At 39.3% G+C, this 23,711-nt stretch overlaps 1 protein-coding gene across 1 annotated transcript in view; it reads right to left on the reverse strand.

Moving 5' to 3' along the window:
* The window catches only part of GRIA2 (glutamate ionotropic receptor AMPA type subunit 2), a 104,248-nt gene that overhangs the window by 7,720 nt on the left and 72,817 nt on the right, over window positions 1-23,711 (reverse strand). Inside the window, 6 exon segments of the mRNA XM_029076656.2 lie at window positions 16,568-16,766; window positions 22,257-22,393; window positions 22,396-22,629; window positions 23,111-23,157; window positions 23,160-23,226; window positions 23,229-23,318. Of these exon segments, the coding sequence (XP_028932489.1) occupies window positions 16,568-16,766; window positions 22,257-22,393; window positions 22,396-22,629; window positions 23,111-23,157; window positions 23,160-23,226; window positions 23,229-23,318 (774 nt within the window).

Below are 23,711 nucleotides of genomic sequence, written 5' to 3' on the forward strand. Positions count from 1 at the left end.
AAAAATTCTACTTAAGCATAAAACTAATGATTTCAATATACATCTATTTTCTAGGGAAAACAAAAATGCTTACTTGCTCCTGAAAGCAAAAGCATACATTTTAAAGAATATTGGGCCGTAACAGGAGTGTATAAATATAAATATTTGGAAAGTGGGATACAAACTACTTGGTTTATAAAGATAAATAAGAGAAGAGAGAGCATCACCATCCAGCTTCAAGATTCATCCATGAAACCTCAAGCACAGGAAATTCCTAGTGTGGGCCAAGGAAAAACAATTAATAATGACAGAATGGAACAAGATGTGGAACCCTTAGGCCAAATGGCAGGGAGCCTTTCTTCTTAGTGAGATTCTTTAGATTGTAAATCTGGCTGTTCAGGGAAGGAGAGAAAGCCCCGTCTCGTGAAATATTTGACATGGTTGTTGACAGAGTAAACAGTGCTCTATCTCAATTTCATTTATTTCCATAAATACATCAATGGTATTTATTAAGGACTTACTGTGTGCAGAGCACTGTACTAAGCACTTGGGAGAGTACAATATAACAGAGTTGGTAGACATGTTCCCTGCTCTCAAGGAGTTCACCACCCACCCCTTACCCATGTCTTCCTTCTTGCCTGGAATTCCCCCACTTTTCAGGTAAAACAGACCATCACTCTGTTTTCTCTCCCCACCTTCAAGGCTTTATTTAAAACATTTCTTCCCCAAGCGGCCTTCTCTGACATCCCTTTTTTTCCCCTACTCACTTTCCCTTCTCTGTACCCCTTAAGCACTTTGATACCCCAGCTCCCAGCACTTATGAGGTATTCTTATACTCCATTTCTCCCATCTCTAATATATTTTGATGTCTGTCTCCCCCTCTACACTGTAAGCTCTCTGTGGTCAGGAATCATGCCTACCAACTCTATTATATCATACTTTCCCAAGCAATTCGTACAGTCCTTGGCACACAGTAAGTACCTAATAAATACTTGATTGTTTGATTGGTGTGTTCTACTTGAAGAAATGGACTAATAATGCATGTTGGAATTTTTTTCCCCAAATGCCACACATTCCACCCAGAGATATGCTAATTGCTATAAGCTAAAATATTCAATATTAAAGCCAACATTCAATACTCCCTTGCTACTCCTTTCCAAGCTCTACTTTGCTATAAGGACATGCCAGATGAACATGAACATTTTAAAAGACTATAAAAAGGGATATTGTTGCCAAGCTATACAAAACCCCCATTTCAACTCTACTTGGTTATACAAGGCCCCCACTAATGTTGAAAGGAGTGTAAAATCAGTTTTGTAGGACTGCACAAAGTAATAGAGTTATGAACAGATAGAAATCACTGAAATCACCAACCTGATCAAATATAAAACCCCCTTGCTGCACAAAATCTCTTACAAACTCTTCAGTATACAAAAGTAATTACCTCATTGAGTAATTGAAAACCTGAAGACAGAACAACCATTTAACAAAAAGGAGGAGAGTAACCCAATTGATATTGCAGCCAAATCACAAGACTTACTCCTTTGCAATCAGAGAGATAAAGTAAATAAAACAACAAGGAGCATTCTATTTGGTAAGGAAATTAAAAGGCAGTTTGTTCCTCTTCTGGTATGTCAAGCTTGGATGTAGTGAAAAAGAGAAAGGTGGAATCAACAAAGCAGCCAATACCTCAGAAGTGGCTGCATGGAATTGTGGATATTTATCATTCCTGGTTATATTAGCTCATATGCATTTTCGAGGGCCATATAGCTAATCACATAAAAGAAATCTTTGATAATGAAGTATTGTACCAACAGATTATTTTATGTTTTCTATTTCTTAGTTGTTTTATTTAGAACAATGAATGAATTATAAAACTATCTTCCCTCTTTTCAGATTCTTAAACTGTATTCTTTAGAGATAACAGTTTATTATTGAAGGTGTTTCATAATTTTTGAGGGGGTTTCAAGCCAATTCTACTAAGGAACTTTATGGGGGGGCCCCAAAAGAGATAATAGCCCACAAATGTACCATACCGCTATAATGTATATTAGCTAGATCAACTGCATTTCAAAAAACTAATAAGGATTGGACAAATTCTTCAGAAAATTCACTACATTTTGCAAGCATAATGATTATACACTAAAGTAAAGTTTTCTTCACAATACGGACCACCGAGTAGAGATCACAGGATATCAAAGATGCCATCATTCATTCACTCATATTCATTGATTGCTTTTTGCATGCAGAGCACTGTACTAAGCATTTAGGAGAGTATAATACAATAAAAAACAGATACATTCCCTGCCCACAATCATAATCATCATTTTCAAATTAAAGATGAGATGAGCAAATATTAAAGTATCTCACCATTCTTTCTTAAGAGTCATTAACATTTTAAGAGCTTCATCATAGCATGACTGCTTAGATGAGAATTGGGTGTACCGTATATAATCCAATTTCTGATGGATAATCTATGTAATTGTCATTATCAGCACCAGAGACAGAAGAATCTTTTTTATGGTATTTGTTATGCACTTACAAAGTGCCCTGCCATGTACTGGGGTAGGCTGAAGGTAATTGGGTTGGATACAGGCCATGTGCCACATGGGGCTCACAGTCTCAATCCCCTCTTTACCAATGAGGTAACTGAGGCACAGAGAAGGTAAGCTATTTGCCAAAGATCACCAGCAGACAGGTGGGGAAGCCCTTCTGACTCCCAAGCTAGTGCTCTGTCCTCTAGGCCACACAGACTCCCAAATCAGCACTTCCACTTGCCTGCTGTGTTTGTGTACTTAGCCAGTCGCTTAACTTTCCTCTGTCTCTGTTTCTTCATCTCTAAAATGGGTATGAAATTCTTTGATTTCCTCTCTCTCAGACTGTGAGCCCTGTTTATGATAGCGACTGTGTCCAATTTGATCAACTTGCATCTACCCAAGTACTTGACACATAATAATCACTTAATAATCAGAATCATTACTACGATTGATAATAATAATAATGATTCAAGTGGGAAACAGCACCCTAGAAGCCCATCTCCAAAAAGATATGGAAATGATTGTAAACACCCTTACATATCAATTCAATCTACCGCCTATTAAGCCTGGAGCCAACGGGGAACATATTGGAAACTTAATACATAACCAAAGATCTTTTTTAGCAATGAGGAGGTAGCTACCATTATAAAATTCTGTCACCTAAACAGCACACTGACCAAAACTATAACAATAGACAGAAACGTAGAAAATCAAGGCAAGACCACCAGCTCTGCCTTTGAGAGGTTGCCAGGTAAAATGTAATGGCAACCTTATATTGGGCTTCAGATCAAAGTGGAGGTCTCTGAAGGTGAGGTTCAGTACAAGTTTCTCCTCAGTTGTGATATCTCTATCCCTTCCTGAGAGATGCCATATCCAACTCTTCAAGTAATTCCATCAGTGTCACTTAGGGCACATATTCAACATTAAGTGTCAAGACCAGATAGTAAACAAAGAAGTCCTGAAGCAGTAGAATATGTGAGGAGCATGGATAATGACAGTATGCCCCACTTGCTCTATAGTGAGATGAAACTGGGCAGCCAAAAACAGGGGAAAGAAGGTGTTTAAAGGATGTAGAATAAAACCTCAGATGGGAAGACAAATGTAAACTGAGGGACCAGCATGGTGCATTGCAATTCAAGGAGAAGTGGCTCTCTTTAAGAAGATGCTTCAAGAACATCATGAGATAACAAGGCCAAGTGAAAACAGCACCAAGCACATCAAAAATCCAAACAAACACAGCAAAGGAACACTGTGTACTCAGTATGGAGGATATATGAAAACATTAAAACAAATTATGGACATGTGCATTTATGCATATCTGTGTACATATCTCTATGGACATACCCAGAATTTGCTCTAATGTCTCTCTCCCCCTCTTGCCTGTAAGCCCCTCATGCCATAATGCATGACCTGTGGCAATCGGTTAATTTTTCCATGCCTCAATCAGTTTTCTCATCTGTAAAATGGGTATTTAGCCCGTGAGCCCCATGTAGGACATGAACTGTGTGTTCTACTTTGTCATACAATTTGCCATTACAAACAAAATCAAGTAATATTTGCAGACAACAAATTATTACATGTTCTCAGGAAAATTATTCCTTAGATGCTTCCTTTTTCCTACAGCTGCACAAAAGCAAAATAAATGTTCACCAATCAAAGTGTTTCTATGAAAAAAGAAAATATATCCCTCTCTGAAAGCTCAATTCCCTGAAAGCATAATTCATCTTTGGAAAAATATTTAAGAAAACAGAAATAAAGGCAGGCTTGAGCTACATATGTTATTTTCATGAGAATCTAACTCGCTTCCCTCCTGATTAATGTCTAGATTGAATGAATAATTAAATGTAAGTCCAATGTACCCAAAATTATTATTGTCAGCTGTGATCAACAAAATGAGTATTTTAATTCAATGTTACTTTTTTCAGTGCATGTTACTTTCTGTTAAATCCTCATTCACTTACAAGAAAATATAAATTGTGGGAAAAAAAAGAAAACAGTAACTCTTTGCAGCATTTCCAATCTATAACTTTCAGGGTATTACATTACCTCTAAGGTAAAAAAATTATATGTAATAATACTTAGAAAAGATGATAGCTAAAAAAGGGGATATTTTCAACTTTCCATTTTAAAAAGTGATGAATTCCAGAACAGTTGTGCTTTATAAAATTGAAAATATAATAAAAAGGTAGTAAATGATCATTTATTTTAAAAGTGAACTAGACCTTTCACACAATATTTTATAAATCATTTCATTACAGAAGCAGTGTGGAAAGGGCATGAGCCTGGGAATCAGAGGAACTGGGTTCTAATCAATTGAACAATCATATTTATTGTGTGCTTCTAATCTTAGCTATGCCAGTTGTCTGCTGTGTGATCTTGTACAAGGCACTTAACTTACCTATGTCTACTTATGTTAACTTATGAGAAGCAGCGTGGTTTAGTGGAAAGAGTATGAGCTTGGGAGTCAGTCTGGGAGTCTTGTGGGTTCTAATCCTGACTCCACTTGTCAGCTGTGTGAACTTGGGCAAATCACTTAATTTCTCTATGGCTCAGTTACCTCATCTGTAAAATGGGGATGAAGACTGTGAGCCCCAAGTGGGACAACCTGATTACCTTGTCTCTACCCTAGTGCTTAGAACAGTGTTAGGCACACAGTAAGCACTTAACAAATATCAACATTATTATTATTATTATTATTAACTTATGTCTCTATTAACTTATCTCCTGTCTACTTAGACTGTGAGCCCCATGTGGAAAGGGACTGTGGCCAACCTGATTAACTTGAATCTAGCCCAGTCCTTAGAAGAGTACTTGACACATAGAGTGTTTAAGAAATTCCATAAATAATAATAAATAATGATAATAATAATCACAGGACAATGGGTAGGGTGGAGGAGGACCACAAGGGGACAGAGACAAGAATCGCTGTACCCAATCAATTGATGTAGAAACTGATGTCTAGAGGTTTAAGGGCCCAAGATTATCATTCCATTTTACCATAATACTTTGTCTTTAGGTAAATGAATAAACTCTCCCTAAGACAGATGGACTTTTCACTATCGTGTTCTTTTCCATGTTCTTTTAAATGAATGCAAAAGTGCAACTGGATCTGTCTTGGAAGGATTGCAGCGTGTTTTAGGGATGGAGCATTAAAAAATAAAAGGACTTTTGGGAAAAGAGGAGAGAATGGTATAGGAGTAGGAAGTAAACTGAACAGGGCAAGAGAAAGGAGATGTATTCAGCAGCACAGAGAAACGTTCACTAGGCCCCTATTCCCAATTTACCCTTTTCTACTCCCTCCTGCCCAAGATCATCTTTCAGGTAATCATTCATTCATTCATTCAATAGTATTTATTGAGCGCTTACTATGTGCAGAGCACTGTACTAAGCGCTTGGGATGAACAAGTTAGCAACAGATAGAGACAGTCCCTGCCGTTTGACGGGCTTACAGTCTAATCGGGGGAGACGGACAGACAAGAACAATGGCACTAAACAGCGTCAAGGGGAAGAACATCTCGTAAAAACAATGGCAACTAAATAGAATCAAGGCGATGTACAATTCATTAACAAAATAAATAGGGTAACGAAAATATATACAGTTGGGCGGACGAGTACAGTGCTGTGGGGATGGGAAGGGAGAGGTGGAGGAGCAGAGGGAAAAGGGGAAAATGAGGCTTTAGCTGCAGAGAGGTAAAGGGGGAATGGCAGAGGGAAGTAGAGGGGGGAAGAGGAGCTTCAGTCTGGGAAGGCCTCTTGGAGGAGGTGATTTTTAAGTAAGGTTTTGAAAGAGGGAAAGAGAATCAGTTTGGCGGAGGTGAGGAGGGAGGGCGTTCCAGGACCCCCGGGAGGACGTGACCGGGGGTCGACGGCGGGATAGGCGAGACCGAGGGACGGCGAGGAGGTGGGCGGCAGAGGAGCGGAGCGTGCGGGGTGGGCGTAGAAAGAGAGAAGGGAGGAGAGGTAGGAAGGGGCAAGGGTGATGGAGAGCCTTGAAGCCTAGAGTGAGGAGTTTTTGTTTGGAGCGGAGATCGATAGGCAACCACTGGAGTTTGTTTAAGAAGGGGAGTGACCATGCCCAGATCGTTTCTGCAGGGAAGATGAGCCGGGCAGCGGAGTGAAGAATAGACCGGAGCGGGGCGAGAGAGGAGGAAGGGAGGTCAGAGAGAAGGCTGACACAGTAGTCTAGCCGGGATATAACAAGAGCCCGTAATAGTAAGGTAGCCGTTTGGGTGGAGAGGAAAGGGCGGATCTTGGCGATATTGTAGAGGTGAAACCGGCAGGTCTTGGTAACGGATAGGATGTGTGGGGGTGAACGAGAAGGGACGAGTCAAGGATGACACCGAGATTGCGGGCCTGCGGGACGGGAAGGATGGTCGTGCCATCCACGGTGATGGAGAGGTCCTGGGAGAGGACCGGCTTGGGAGGGAAGATGAGGAGCTCAGTCTTGCTCATGTTGAGTTTTAGGTGGCGGGCCGACATCCGGGTGGAGACGTCCCGGAGGCAGGAGGAGATGCGAGCCTGAAGGGAGGGGGAGAGGACAGGGGCGGAGATGTAGATCTGCGTGTCATCTGCATAGAGATGGTAGTCAAAGCCGTGAGAGCGGATGAGTTCACCGAGGGAGTGAGTGTAAATGGAGAACAGAAGAGGGCCAAGAACTGACCCTTGAGGAACTCCAACAGTTAAAGGATGGGAGGGGGAGGAGGCTCCAGCGTAGGAGACCGAGAATGATCGGCCAGAGAGGTAAGAGGAGAACCAGGAGAGGACAGAGTCCGTGAAGCCAAGGTGAGATAAGGTATGGAGGAGGAGGGATGGTCGACAGTGTCAAAGGCAGCAGAGAGTCCAAGGGAGGATCCAGAATGGAGTAGGAGCCATTGGATTTGGCAAGAAGGAGGTCATGGGTGACCTTAGAGAGAGCAGTCTCGGTAGAGTGGAGGGGACGGAAGCCAGATTGGAGGGGGTCTAGGAGAGAATGGGAGTTAAGGAATTCTAGGCATCGATGTAGACGACTCGTTCTAAGATTTTGGAAAGGAAGGGTAGTAGGGAGATAGGACGATAACTGGAGGGGAAGTGGGGTCAAGAGCGGGTTTTTTTAGGATGGGGAGACTGGCATGTTTGAAGGCAGAGGGAAGGAGCCCTTGGAGATTGAGTGGTTAAAAAATATGTGTACTTACTCTTTTAGAGTGTATGTAATATATGTCTTCTCTTTCGTTTGTTCACCTTTTCCTTTTTTCATTTGACATACATTGAGTTAATTCCAGCTCTTTTGACATTTTAAAGAATGTAAATCTCCAACAAAGTTCAAGGACAAGTTGGGTTTCAAATTTTAAATTGCCTAAGCATGTTCTTCTACGGGAAAGTGTGTGAAATTACCTGGATCCTTTCTTTTTTATTGCTTTAAATTTGTGTTCAAATGATTCCCTTCTTAATCGAAACAAACTCCTTTCCCATAGACAAACTGCCTAATTCCTTTGTCCTTATTGTACACAGATGCTGCAATTTTCACTTGTCCATACTCCTCTGGGTCTGAAAAGGTGACAGATGAATTCCCGCTGTTCACTTCACAACTGAAATTAAAAATCAATTTCACCAGATTCCTTTTGGGCAGCAAATAAAGTAGGGTTTGAGATAAAATTGACCTGAGAAAAGTGATCCTTAATGAATCCCCCTTCTATTCTCCATCTATACCAACTCCCTTGGAGAACTCATGCACTCCATGACCTTCTAAATCGTCCTCTTCAGCCTGACCTCTCTCCTCTGCACCCTGTCATTTCCTCCTGCCTTCAGGGTCTCTCTACTGGACTGTTTTATCAACACCTCAAACCTAACATGTCTAAAAACTCCAGAACAGAACAGAACACCCAAGCAATGTCCTCTCTCTGACTTTCCCATCTCTGTAGACAGCACCACCATCCTTCTTGTCTCACAAGCTCATAACCTTGGCATTATCCTCAAACTTATCTCTGTCATTCAACCCACACATGCAATCTGTCACCAAATCTTGTCTGTTCAACCTTCCCGATATTATAAGAATACAACTTGTCCTCTCCATATGAACTGCTACTATACTGTTCCAAGCAATTATTATATTTGCAGCATAATGCCTTGTGGGTACAGCATTAAGGAGATAAGGTAAAATTATTGTGCTTACAAGTGGAAGCTATCTGGAGGGTTACATTTTGGTGAAACTTCCAGGGCTTCTGGGATTGTAATTAGTTTCCCTCTAGCCCGTAAGCTCCTTGTGGGCAGGGAATGTGACTACTAACTGTTATATTGTACTCTCCCAAGTATTTATTGCAGTGGTCTGCACACAATAAATACTTAGTAAATATGATTATTACATCCCAGCTTGACTATGTATCAGCCTTCCTCACTGACATCCCTGCCTCTTATCCACACTTCAATCTGCTGCCCAGATTATTTTTTTAAAGAAATGTTCAGTCCACATCTCCCCACACCTCCAGTGATTGCCCATCCACCTCCTACTTCAAACAGAAAAAATTTACCATCAGTTTTAAAGCATTCAATCAGATTGCCCACTCTTATCTTACCTCACTGATGTCCTACCACAATTCAGTCCACACACTTCAGTCCTCTAACACCAGGCTCTTTACTAATCCACAATCAGATCTATCTTGCCACAGACCCACCACCTATGTCCACCCTGTGGCCTGGAACTCCTTCTTCCCTTCGTGTCCACTACATGTCCACTTTCTCCACCTTCAAAGCCTTATTAAAATCACATCTCCTCAAAGATGCCTTCCTTGATGAAGACTTCATATCCCCTACTCCCTCTCCCATTTGTGTCGCTTATACATTTAAGCACTAGGTATTCACCCCACCTTCAGCCCCACAGTACATATGTACATATCTGATATTTATTTTAATGTATCTCTCTGCCTAGACTGTATGGTCCTTAAGGCAGGGTTTGCATTAACCAACACTGTTGTGTCGCACTCCCAAGTTCTTAATACTGTGCTCTGTAAGTGCTCAATAAATGCCAATGATTGATTGATTGAAAATATGTCCTGGCCAAAAGAGAGATGGGGAGGGAGCAGAGCATGGAATTGCTCAAGGTGGCTTTCCAAACGCCTGTTCCTCTTGCCTGTAGGCCAGGAGGGGCTGGGGTCCAGGAAGCTTTCATTAGCTATTTAAAATGGTAATAATCCACAAAACGATTATAACATTTTTCTGCTATTATTCTTGGCCGTGGTTTTTCTGGCTGGCATTTTACGGACTGGAAAAGGGCTTGAATTCAAAGGCTTTTAACAGAGAAGTGAGAGGTGTTGTTCCTAAGAGAGTAGACAACTTCAGTCTGCCACTATTCTGCCAGCTCCAAGAAATACCCCTTCTGTAAACATGCCAGCTTTTCACAGCCCAAGAATACTGTACTGTGTGACCTGAACTCATAATAGTAGTATACAAGGGCAATAGAGTCCCCTCCTCTCTCCTCCTTTGTCCTGATAGGAGAGTGATTTGGGGACATTTGGCAGAGTGAGTCCAAAATACTTTGCCATGGAGTGGCATGGTTAACTCAGTGCCTGCAAGAGATAGAAAGCAGTACCCTCCCATATATCCTTTAGGATCCCAATTTTTTCATGAAGGCCCAAGCTCAGAAGAGTTCAGGTGCAAATTTCACTTTCTTTACTAGTCAATTTACCATTTGCTTATGATCATAGGAGTGGCAGAAATGACAGCAAGACTAAGAAACTTAAGTCAGGGAAATGTAAATAAATACCATTTTGCTCATTTCATAATTCTTGATTTAACATATTAGGTCTAGCCTTGGTTAGAATGGAACCATATTGGTCTCTTTATCAAACTACCCCAGAGATACATTCAACTAAACCATTTTCATCCCTCAACTGTAAGCTCCTTATGGGCAGGGAACAAGTCTAACTCTGTTGCATTGTACTCTCCCAGTGCTTAGTGTAGTGTGCTGTACACAGTAAGCACTCAATAAATACCACTGATGGATCTGATACCATATTCATTCTTCCTTCCATTACATGAATGTGTCCAGAACTGAGAAAAATGAATCCTAATTGCTTCCTTAATATGTTCAATAATTAGGCAAAGGAGTGACAATGAGAATCTCAAAAGTTCTCCTCTCTCTGTACTGAAAATCCAACCACAAGTCAGCTGAAACTTCCATCAAAGACTGTCGGCAGAGTCTCTCCCAAGCCTAGTAAATGTCTTTAGAGATTCAGTGCCATCCTATTTGTCTGTAGAATGGGAAAGGAAAATTGAGTTGTTTAAAGGGTAAAGAACTACAAAACCCAGGGGTTATTGAAGCCCATTCAGAGTTGCTTATTTAAGGAAGTCTTAAGCTTTCCAGTGTCCTCAAGCTGAAAAGACTGCAGAGATCACCTGATCTCTGATCTTACAAATTTAATCCAATTTTCTAAAGTCACTTGAATTTGGGTAGTTTTTTTGGCAATTTAGCACTCTGTCAGAAGATGAAATAAAGCCCCAAATTATCAATGATTAATTCTGAAAATTTCCTATATAAAATATAGATATAAAATGATTTGACCTTGAAATACATGGGGAGCATACAAGTTCAGTTGCATATGTCAAAAAGACATATTAAACTGATTAGGGTTGAGCTAAGAGTGCACATCATTCTCAGTAACTCATGACAATTCATATGTTCTACTAGATTCATCCTTGACTTGAAAAATTCAAAATGCCTTTCAGACAAGGAATATCCACTAGATTGTAAGCCTCTTGAGGACAGAGATTGTGTTTACCAAATCTAGTTTATTGGACTCTCCCATATTGTACTTTTCTAACATCTTAGTTCAGAGATCTGCATACAGTAAGTGCTAAATAAATATAATTGATTAATTGATCAGGATTTTTTAATGATCACCTTTGAAAGGAGAAAAAGGTAATCCAATTCTCATCTGAAATGAGTCTATGGGAGCCTCCTTCTTTCCAGTTTGAAGTGCAAAGTTATGAAACAGTTGGGTCAAAAGTTAGAGTAAGGCCATGGCAGACCAACATTATAGCTCCTAGTTTCAGTTCTACTGTTTTATATATGGGTCTTCTTAGAAGTTATTTAGCTTCTCTATCTCAGGTTCCAAATCTCTTCCAAAGAATAAAACAAATTCCCCACCTCTGGAACTTTCTGGAAAGTGAATATATGACAGTTCCTAATCTAGGTGGGGATGAAAATGTAACATGGAAAAAACTGTGTTATTGGAAAATAATTTAGAAATAATAGTGATAATAAATAACTGCTAAGTAGAGAGGGCACAATAAAAAAAAGTTACATTCCCTACACATGAAGAATAGCTACTAAAATATAGCAGATGGCAAATTTTAGTTTTCAATGTTCTCAACTGTCCTGGACCTTTAAAAAAAAACTGGTATGAAGGCAGATAATAGGGACCACTTTTAGAAAACAGGATGAGCCCACACAAACAGACTCCACATTGCTAGTGAATCAGGCCCTCTGTTGGTGAATCTGTCAGCTGTTATCCTGACATCCTGATGATTGATTACCCCAGGGGCCAGGATCTATAATTGAATCCAGAAGCAGCATAGTTTAGTGGATAGAGCCTGGGTCTGGAAGTCAGAAGGACCCGGGTTCTAGTCCCAACTCTGTCACTTGTCTGCTATTTGACCTTGGGCAAGACACTTAACTTCTCCGTGCCTCAGAGAAGCAGCATGGCTCAGTGGAAAGAGCCTGGGCTTGGGAGTTAGAGGCCATGGGTTCGAATCCCGGATCTGCCACTTGTCAGCTGTGTGACTGTGAGCAAGTCACTTATCTTCTCTGTGCCTCAGTTACCTCATCTGTAAAATGGGGATTAACTGTGAGCCTCATGTGGGACAACCTGATTATCCTGTATCTACCCCAGCACTTAGAACAGTGCTCTGTATGTAGTAAGTGCTTAACAAATACCAACATTATTATTATTATTATTGTTATTTTCTGTAAAATATGGATTAAGACTGTGAGCCCCATGCAGGACATGCATTGTGACAACCTGCTTAACTTGTATCTACTCCATCATTTACTATGTAAGTGGCACACAGTAAGTGCTTAATAAATATTATCAAAAAAAATTGACATCCTCTACATAGTAGAGCAGGATGCCAGGGGATTGGGTGGATAGTCAAGGAGGTGGGCTTCAGGGATTGGTTAAATCTTTGTGCTATCATTACAAGGAGGAGTAGGGACAGATTTTATCTCAAGAAAGGGCAAGAAAGTACTATATTCCCTCCTCCACCCCTAGGCCAGTGCATAAATGCCTAAATTGCATTAAGAGGAGTCAAGATTGCCATCAAAATGTTTAGTGAAACATTCCAGGTAGAAAAATGTCTCCGAGTCCATCGGTTTCCTATTGCACATTTGAGTATTTTCCTTGAAGTCTCCATTATTTTCCTTAAAAGGAATTAATGGAGAAATTGGCCTAATAATGATCCAGCCACAACTTTATACTCTGATACAACAAATATTAAAAGGTAGTTGTTAATTCAGGCAAATAAAAAATTGATTCTAGCAAAATCTGTGTTATCCACTTTATGGATCTGTGTTATCCAGATTTCAGACTGTAACCTCTTCACAGGTAGGGAACATGTCTACCAACTCTATCATACTGTACTCTCCCAAATGCTTAATACAGTGCCTTGCAAATAGTAAGCTCTCAAAAATATGATTGATTGATTGATTGATTCAGGGAAGAAGTGAGCTGCAAATGACAGTTACAGTTATTCATACTTTGCTTTACTGAAGTCTAAATTAGTCAATATGCCATGAGCAGTGACAAAATTAAACACATACATACATATGCATGTATGTATGCATATATTTTGAGTTTGGTTCCCATCATCTCTTCCTCCCCTAAGATGAATAAACGGTTATAAACACAAACTCCAGGAAAAGAGACAGTACATGATGAATGGTACATTTGTGCTAAGAGGAAGAATCATTTCCCCTGCACCTCACACCTGCAAACATTGGTGTTTCAACTTTCCCTACAACCACAATTGCTTTGCTTTGCTTTGCATGCTTTAGACTGAATGGCAGAGAGCATTGGGATTTAAGCAGAGTGAAAGAGGAGTATGGCAGAACTCTGCCTATCAATTCTCCCAGCATGTGCTAATTCTTCTAAACTTCTCTGGGGAGTGGATGGCCCCATGGATATTTAGAGTTCAAATTGAAACACGTTCTGCTAGAAATGAACAGAAAACTGAGAAAGATCAAAGAGCTCAGTGCTCTCTGTTCCGTGTGGCCAATATCCTTAAGCAGATCGACCTCTTCAACTGGCTGAAATTTCCTTATAGTTTCCCAGAATTGCTCCATGCCTCAAGTTATCTGGAGTAGGAATAGTTGTTGACAGAACAAAATGTTAATACCCTTAGCATCCTCTTTCCAAAAGAGACTTGCATCACCTCAGCTGGGCAGTGGGACGATTATAATTTTTAAAACAAATTAAAATTAAAACTTGGTCTGAATAAAAAAAAAACAGAAAGCATGGCTTCATTGTGGAATTCCAGCTGAAAATCAGATTATTATTATTTTATTATTTTATATAATTATTCTCAATTAGCATAGCATATTTGTCTAATTAATAATGAATTCCCAAACATGCAATGGAAGTATATCCTGGATATTATCTCTCTTGCAAGTGGGTATTATAGTTTCAACACTAATCCTATATTATAATATTGAAGGTAAGATTTGCAGGGGAAATCAAAGCTGCTCTGAACATCTTAAAATTCATTCATTTTTATAGTTGAATTGTCAAATCTACAGAGAACCATCATGGCCTAGTGGAAAGAGCATGGACCTGGGAATCAGAAACCTGGGTTCTAATCCCAGCCCTTTCTCTTGTCTTTGTGTGATACTGGGCAAGTCCCATGTGGGACGGGACTGGATTTGACCTGGTAACTACCCCAGGACACAGCACAGTGTACAACAATATTGTCATTATGATGATCACCGTGGTACAAAGAATCCACGTCTTTCCCTGCATATTTAAACCTTTTGCTTCCCAACTATTCCAAATCCCTTTCCAGTCTCCTGATTTAGGATAGGGGGAGGTGGTTGGGGAGGGGGGTGGGAAGCCAGACCTAGGACAGAGGCTTCAGAGCAGGAATAGACAGTGAATAACTGCAGATGAGTTTACCAGATCCTACCTTGCCAGTTGCACAACTCAGCCCAATTCAGTTCCTGAACCCAGCTTGCAGGAGAAAGTGGCTTCCTTCCCTAGAGTAGTCTAGGCTCAGTAAAATCACCATCACCAAGTGGGTGAAGGCCCCAAACCAAAATGAAGGACTCTGGCATTACTGGAAGTGTCAGAGCTTTCAGCCCACCTGAGTCTGTATTGTCAGCAGCCTCAGCATCTACATGTGGATCTGATAAGGGACAACATCGGTGACAGGGTTCAGGCCATCCATCAGGAGAAACCCCTGGGGTGGGAGCATTATCAAAGATAATGCATAGCTCAGCAGACCTTAAACAGTCTTTGGTAAATTAGAAAACTTTTATTACAATTTCAGTATGAAACTCAATAGATACAATCACTGGTCGGGGGTGGGGGGTGGGAAGAGAGAGGGGTAGTTAGGTGACAAGGGAAATAGTTGTTGGGCAAAAGATCAATCTGCAGGTCACAATCAATGACAAACTGACATGAGTCATCTCATGTTCAAAAGCAGTGAAATGTGATTATGGAAAGGATGTAAATAAATAGATAAAACTAAGGAATTGGAGTTGCTTGGCCCAGCAAAGAGAAAGTTTAGTGGTGATGATAATTGCCAGGAATTTAAAGGATCTTTAAGAGGACAGAGACTATTATGTTCTCTTTGTTCACAGACTACATTGTTGCCTAGTACATAGAGCAGTGTGGCTAGAGTAGCATGGCCTAGTGGATAGAGTCGGAAGGGCCTGGGTTCTAATTTTGGCTCCACCACTTGTCTATTGTGCTACATAGGCAAGATACTTAACTTCTCTTTGCCTCAGTTAACTCATTGGAAAAATAGGGATCGACTTTGAGCCTCTTGTAGACACGGATAATGTCCAAACCTGATTAGCCGGTTTCTACCCCAGAGCTTAGAACAGTGACTTGCAAATAGTAAGCACCTGACAAATACCATAAAAAAACCCAGGAGGAAATGGTTTATAATGTAGCATGATTATTCAGTTGAACATCAGGAAAGAATGTTCAGCACACTCAATATTTGCTTAGGATATGAAATCTTCATCACTGAAAGACATCAATATCCTCGATGGTCTAGTCATAAACTCCTTGGTTTCCAGGGCCTGGACCATATTACCGCTCATCAAGCTCAATCATTTGATGAAATGTTACGTATAGATACCCAACGGATCATTTAATCAAAACTAGCTGAGACATTAATTAATTGGAGGAAATAATAAAGGGAACTTAGAAATACGTTTCAACAAAAAAGAAAAACCCTGCAGATGTAATTCTTCTTCATGTGGAGATCCCAGAAAAATGCCAACATTCCAAGCCTAGTCATTACAAACCAGTCAAGTTGTAGGATATTAGGTTACCATTTTTAGAGCAGGACCTTGTAAATATTCATCAGTGTCAGAAAGGTGACACTGCTAGCTAACTATTAAAGTTGAAACACATATCTGATTTCAGAAAATATCATTTGGAGAGAGCATTGCAGTGAGGTGTAACTTCCGGGCACAGTAAGTGTTCAAAATCATTGATTGAACCATGAACATTATTATGTTATAATAAAAGCTTAACACATTTCAAGACCAATTTCTACACATTGCAATACTAATTGACCGATATTAATGTTCTGGATCATTCCTGAGAAGCAATAAAATCCAATCTAAATATATATACTACAATTTGCTTGAAACATCAGACAATTCAATTTCAATAAGTCTAGCTGGGAATAAAAATATAAGCCAGCATTTACAAGGGAAAAACATGTGTATGAAATAGGGATTCCAGCTAGCTGACTTTCTCATACAAACCTTTCATTAAAGTGGAGGAACAAGAGATTAAATAGGTTAAGATTTTAAGACCAACATTGGAAGCTATGAAAGCAGAATTTCTTACCCTAAAGAACTCTTTTGTGGAGCCAGAGTCTAATGTCCCATAAGCAATTTCTGTTTGCTTAGAAAGGTCCTCAGCACTTTCAATGGGAGACACCATCCTCTCTACCGTCAGGAAGGCAGCTAAGTTAGCCGTGTAGGATGAGATTATAATCAGGGTAAAGAACCACCACACACCTCCAACAATGCGCCCAGACAGGGATCTAATAACAAGTATGAAATGGATTTGTAAAATGAAATGAATGTCCTAATAGGAACATAAATCATCACTTTTTTGCAAATACTGAATTACATTCTAGGGGAATTCTTCAGATTTTCCTTTTAGGCATCTCGGCTTTCTATAAAACCAAAAATTACCAAAACACTTTGTTGCCTAACTAGGAGATAAATTCTGCTACCTCTACAAATGTAACTTTAAATCATGGTCCTATATTTCTAGACTGTAAATTACTTGTGGTCAGGGAACGTGACCACTACCATCTCTATTGTAGTGTATTCTCATAAGCTCTTAGCACAGAGCTCTGCACACTGTAAGCACTCAATTAATACCATTGATTAGTGTTTGATTTCAGGTCTGTGACTTCCATGAAATACAGCGGTCCAAATACTGAATGAGTTTAATTCACTAAGCTTTTATGCAAACTGTTTCAAATGTCTGTCAATAACAGAAAATCTGGACAAGAGAATCAAAGATTACCAGTAAATTCCAGTACAAAGTTACAATTGAAACCACTTGTTGCATAATATTTTGTGGTTATCTTTCTTTGGGAAATATTTAGACTAAGATTTGTATCCATCAATGATCTATAAAGCTGTTGGCACCGTGCACTGAACCAGATTATCTTGGGTTGAGGCAGTTTGATGGGTAGGTGAGTATCAATAAAAAATAATAATAATAATCACAAACAGATCCAAAGTAGTTTTCTAAAATGCAATAACTGAACAGTATTCAAGACAGAACATGAAACAAACTGATATTACAAGCAAGACATGTGATATCATCCTTAAAATAATAATTTGATGCTTTAACTTCAGTAGATGGGCTGCTTAGACCTTTTCTTTTGCACCTCCTGCTTAAGAAAAAAAGGAAGAAAACAGAAAAAACTCAAGGAAAACCATGTTAAACATTTTCTAGAACTTAAAATTACTGAGATTCAGTTTAAGAAAAAAGCACACAAAACAGGAAAATCACAAACCTGGTGAGATTGTAAATCAATTTTGAGTAATATAAAAAGACCTGTCACCTAGTAATGGGCTTTGAAATCATTAAATTAAAAAAAAGGTTAAACAGAGACATAGATGGAGCTCTATTGGTGTGAACAATTAAGCAGTAATCTAAGTGAATTTGAGACAGATGGTATTCATTAACCTAATAGATCAATTATTTCATTGTTTTCCAGACAGAGTTTTCTTGAGCAATTAGGTTCTTCTCAATTGGGTAGACCTGAGATTTCACAGACAATGCCAGCCTTGAAGGGGAATGGAAAAAGATTTTTTTTTCAAAACATCAGATTTTCACAAAGGAGTGACCTAACCCCTCAAGAAAACACTGTTTTTGTTAATATAATCTGCAAAAGTCATTATGTAAAGCATGCCAATTTTACTGTCCTTCATTAATTAAGGAGACAAGAGTCAAGACACTGTAGGTAAGCTGTTCTGTTTCAAAACTAAAGCCCTAAAATTGATGAATTAAGCCTACACTCAGGAAGCTTTAAGGAAAACTTGAAGTGTGAATACTAAAGAGGGATAGAAAATAAAACAATGGGTGTAATTAAACTATAGATTCTTCCTAGTCATGTGTTAGAATGAATGTTTTCTTTAAATTTTGCGAGCTCTATTATTTAAACACATTACTGCTAAAGTGCTCATTATCTACCTCATAACCCCTGAAGATTTAATAGTGTGGTAAGTAATATTTCTTTTTACAGGACAAATAGCACCTGATCATTTGTATCCCTTAAACCAAAATTTGTTTTCCATGGAAATTAGTTTTGACTTCATGTTATCACAGTCAACTACCAAGGGCAAGAAATTATTTCCCTTTCCCAATAATTTCCCTTTATTATTATTTGGAATAGAGCATTTAATCTGTTCTAATGCAAAATTACTTTTTAAAAATGCAGACTAAATTTTTATAAAGAAATCTTTAAGGAAAATTTGAAGTGTGCATATAAAAAGGAAAGGAAAAATTACATATACCCATGTATAGATATCTATAATAGAAAAAAGAAAACACTGGGCATAATAGCTTTAAATCTTTAAAATACATTTAGCTACCTAATCTGCCAAATCCCACTTATAATCAAGAATTCAGAAATTGCATACTAACTTCTCTGGTGCACTTACAAATAATTTTTCTAGGTGCACCTGAGAAAGTTGATTCTGAAAAGGAAAATTCAATCTGTTTTTCCTAGCTGGAAATAAGCAGAAAAATCTAATCAGAAACAAACATTTTTTTCTTCCACTCTTTAAAAAGAGTATACCATTGTTGTTTCATCTTTCAGATTATTGGATTGAGCTGTAGCTAGAATTAAATTATTTACATACTTGAATTTTAATGTTCTTGTGGTATAGTTCCTTTAGGGTGAAAAGCTATGGAAGCACCAATTCCTCTTAGCCTTTATATCAATGGGACAGCTAAAAAGTCAGTAGAAACTCTGTCTCCAATTTTTAATCTGAAGTTTAGAAATATAAAATTCCCAAATAAATTTTCAGGAAAGGGCCTAGTTTAGTTTGCCCTACTGATCACCCAACTTTAAAGTTGCCATGAAACAATATTTCAGCTTAAAATAAATCTTTTATTAGTTTCACGAGTACATTATGGACTGAAAATTGGATTTTTAAGGGCAATGAAAATGGTTTAACAATTTCAGATATTGCCTCTTCCATATTTATCCATAAACAGTTCTATGAGTTTCATTCCCCTTTGTCTTTATTCTCCTGAGGACTCACAGAATAGCTTCCAGTGCCACTATTCCTTGAATAAAAGGGCTTCATTTATTAGGAAGACTAGTATTTACCAATTTCTAGTTTATCATTTTTAACACAACTTAAACACCATATGAGGTTTATGAAAAGGAAAACTTCTATATTAGCCAATTATGCAAATTAAGGGAACCAAGACAGAGGATGAAACTTTATATGAAACTGAATAAGATGCTTCAGGCAGGTGAATAGTGCTTCTCCATTAAAAACTATGGAAGTGCAAACAGGTATCATCTGATTTAGCATCACTTGCTTATAACAGGAACTGCCATCAAACTACCCCAAAAACATTAATTCCAGAATGGAAAAATTCCTTGATGTAATGCAGAGGGAAAATAATTATTCTGCTTTCCCAAGATATTCCTGAAGAGTGAAATCATGTTTTGAGTTCTCCAGCTTTCACATCCTATACAAACTCAAGATCAATTCACCTAACAGGCAATCAATCAGTAGTATTGATTGAGCCCACAAAGGTCTTACAGTCTAGAGGGGCAGGCAGATATTGAAATAAATTACAGATAAGGGAAAATATCAAGGTGTAAAGATATATACACAATGCCATAGGGTTGAGAATGGGGTTGATATTAAGATCTTAAAGGGTGCAGATCCAAGTGCATAGGTGATACAGAAGGCAGAGTGAAGAGGGGAAATAAGAGCTTAGTTGGGGACATCTTCTTGGAAGAGATGTAATTTTAGGAGGTTTTTAAGGTGTGGAGAGTAATAGTATGTCAGATGTGATGGAGGAGAGAGATCCAGTATGTGGGCAAGGAGTAGGAGGTAAGATAGGCAAGATAAAGTTATAGTGAGTAGATTGGCATAAAAAGAGTGAAGTGTGTGGCTGAGATGTAACAGATGATCAGTTGGGTAAGGTAGAAAAGGGAGAGATGATTGAGTGTCTTAAAGCCAATGGTAAGGTGTTTTTGTTTGATGTGGTAGATGGATTGGAGATTTCTGAGGAGTGGGGAGATATGGACTAAATGTTTTTCAGAAAAATGTCAGGTGGTAAGGGAAGAGACAGGAGGCAGAGGTCAGCAAGAAAGCTGATGAAATAGACAAGGTGGGATGGACAAGTGCTTGGAAAACTGTGGGAGCAGTTTGGTTGGAGAGGAAAGGATAGGCTTTAGTGATGTTATCCAGGTAGAACTGATAGGATTTAGTGTTATTGAATATTTGGGTTGAATGAGTGAGATGAATCAAGAATAAGGCCAAGGTAGGACGGGATAAGTGTTTGAATCAACATATTAGCAATTTGGGCAGAGAGAAAGGGGCAGAATTCAAAAAAGATGTTGTAAAGGTGGATCCAACCGGATTTGGTGTCAAACTGAATATGTAGGTTGAATGAGGGGGAAGCATCTAGGAAAATCCCAAGGTTTATGGGATCGTGAAACAGGGTTGGTGGTCCTGTCAACAGTGATGGGAAAGATTGAAAGGAGGACATGGTTTGGGAGATGAGGAGTTCCGTTTGGGACATGCTAAGTTTGAAGTATGTCCATGAGCTATCCAAAGAGATATATCTGGGGGGCGGTAGGAAATGTGAGATGGCAGAGAAGGATAGAAGTCAGGGTTGGGGTGGTAGATCTGGTACTTAAAGCAGAGGGAGTGAAATACCAGTGATTGATTTAAAGAGGAGAATGGGCAGTAATATTTGGAAAAACAACAGGTCCTTTATCTACATGTTCCTCTAATATTTGATACGTATATGGGGCATAAAGCAAAGTACAAGACTATTCCCTTTTCCCTTCCATTTAGATCTATGATATGCTGCAGTGGTTATTTTCACGATGTTTAAATTCATGCCAGTTATTCATTTAAATCATTGTCACCATGTTTTACAAGCTTACACTGCCCTTGGAAATACATGGGGCTGAACTAACTCCACAGTCACTAGACAGTAAACTCCTTAAAGGCAGGGATTGTGTCTTCTAACTCTCCCAATTAATCAATGGTGTCTATTGAATGTTTACTATATTCAGGGTACTGTACTAAGCACTGGGGAGATCACAGTACAGTAGAATTAGCAGTCATGCTAACCTGCCCATAAGTGCTTAGTATAGTGTTCTGTACACTGTAGAATGGAAAATGGTTGATTGATTAAAATAATATTCCCAGTCTATCCCATAGGATGTTTGAGGTTTTTTTTTTATAAATCAGACCTCATTTCTGCCTGGCACTATCTTCTAAATTCCTCCAAAAATAACTCAGTATTACAGTTTCTCTTCTCCTAAAATCATGAAATTGTTCTGAATTCTCCTGCCACATTCCTCTGACAGAGAATTAAGTGAGTGGGAAGGTCTGTTCAGAATGGTATTTGAGGGAAGGTGTCCTTTTTTCAGCTTCTGAATAACATGCAACCCTTTTTTCGCCAGTCATACAGCACTGAAGGATCAGTCTGTAAAATGGGAATATGCAGCAAAAACACGGTACCCCTCCAAGAAGGCATGGACATGACAGGAACCTTAATGCATTTTATAGCCTCTCCTGGTGCGTAATAAGTTCACCCGGGAAATACATGATCAACGTGGGCGGGTGCATGTTGACCAAATATTTCCCTGACCGAAGCCAATCACCAGGGCCTGTCCTTCAAGGGGCCTGAAACCAGTCAGACAGGAAGTCGGCAGTTGGATTCTTCTCAGGAGTGACTCTATAAGCACCACGGGCATCCGCATGAGACCTAAAATGCACAAAGCTGAAACGGGCGAGTGACCAACCTTGGCGAAATATCGCATCCTTGCTGCATAAAGGCACCCAAGGAAAACCAGAGACTATTAAATATCCCAAATTCATTAGTTGATTCGTTACTTTGCGTTTCTCTTCCATCTTCAAACTCCTCTGTGTGCAACTTCATCATGGACTAAATCTGCTGACCAGGAATAAAACTACACTGACCCCGATGTAGGCAAAACAATTGCACATCCAGATTTCATAGGCTAAGGGATCAAGAAAGGAAAACACTCCTGGTTTGGACTTCTGAGGCTTCTTGATCATGATAGAGATCCCGAGGCTCATAAATGGCTTTGAGAAATCAATCACCTCTTCTCTCACCAGTGTAATAGTTAATGGAGCAATCGCAATATCGGCTTTCTGCAAGGGAAACAAAGGAAGGTCAGAGCTCCTAGAGCCACTGGAGTGGGGAAGAGTGATAGTTACATTCCTGTGATCATAGATGAAGAGAAGATAGCAGAGTGATGGCAGCAATCACATGATTCACTGTTAAAGCTCCAGTGATGGATAAACACACAGAAAGTTATCACCCCTCCCCAAAGCCTCCCTCCTTTTGGCTTTTTATTGCACGGTCACTTAACTTGGACTATTCTGGGTATACCTTTACATTTCAACTCCACTTCCCTAACTTGCTCTTTACAGACTGATCATCATGCATATGGCCTATCTGTGCATTTGGATATTGAACTTGGCTTCATCTGCTAATCTTTCAAATGTTCACACAAATAATAGTTGCCACCCCTCTAGCAAGATATGTTCACGCAGATGTACTGTCCAGGGAAGAAAAGACAGCTAACATTGTGTTCTTAATAACTCAAGTTAAGAAAAGGTTGCTCTTACCCCCATAAACGAGTTCTCCAACCATCCCGTTCCAATTTTTGTTCTGCATCCCTGGCCCCCATACTTGCCATCCCCGACAATCGTCAACTTGTACTTGAACCCACAGTGGTTTAGCAATGTTCAGCAGCTAAATCCACACAGTAGCCTTCGTAACGTTCATTGCCTTCGAGCATTTCATGATTTTTTCTCATCATCACATACGGAGATTCCTAAAACGACAAACTGTGGGTTTAGCTGATGGAACACAGTGGTATAATCACAGTACCTATTCGACAAAGATGTTTCCTAATTGATAAAACAAGGAACACCTAGCCTCCTAGATCACTGATTTTTGCATTCACTTCACAATTCACATTTAAAAATATTTACTGGCACAGGACGCTTGCATGCTAATATACATTGTTTTACAAGATGAACTGATGGCACTCAAACATAATGAATCTGAGGAATCTTCAAATGGCTCCTGCATCATTCCCATTGGGATCCTCTCTAAGGGAGGGACCTGGAAGAGCCCTTTCAAATACTGTTTACGTTTTCTATTTTGCATACAAGATGGTTCTAGCTAAAATTTATCATCTTGAGATCTCATTTTTGGCCCTGCT

The sequence above is a fragment of the Ornithorhynchus anatinus genome, chromosome 12 (assembly GCF_004115215.2).
Source record: "Ornithorhynchus anatinus isolate Pmale09 chromosome 12, mOrnAna1.pri.v4, whole genome shotgun sequence".
Taxonomy (NCBI): Eukaryota; Metazoa; Chordata; class Mammalia; order Monotremata; family Ornithorhynchidae; genus Ornithorhynchus; species Ornithorhynchus anatinus.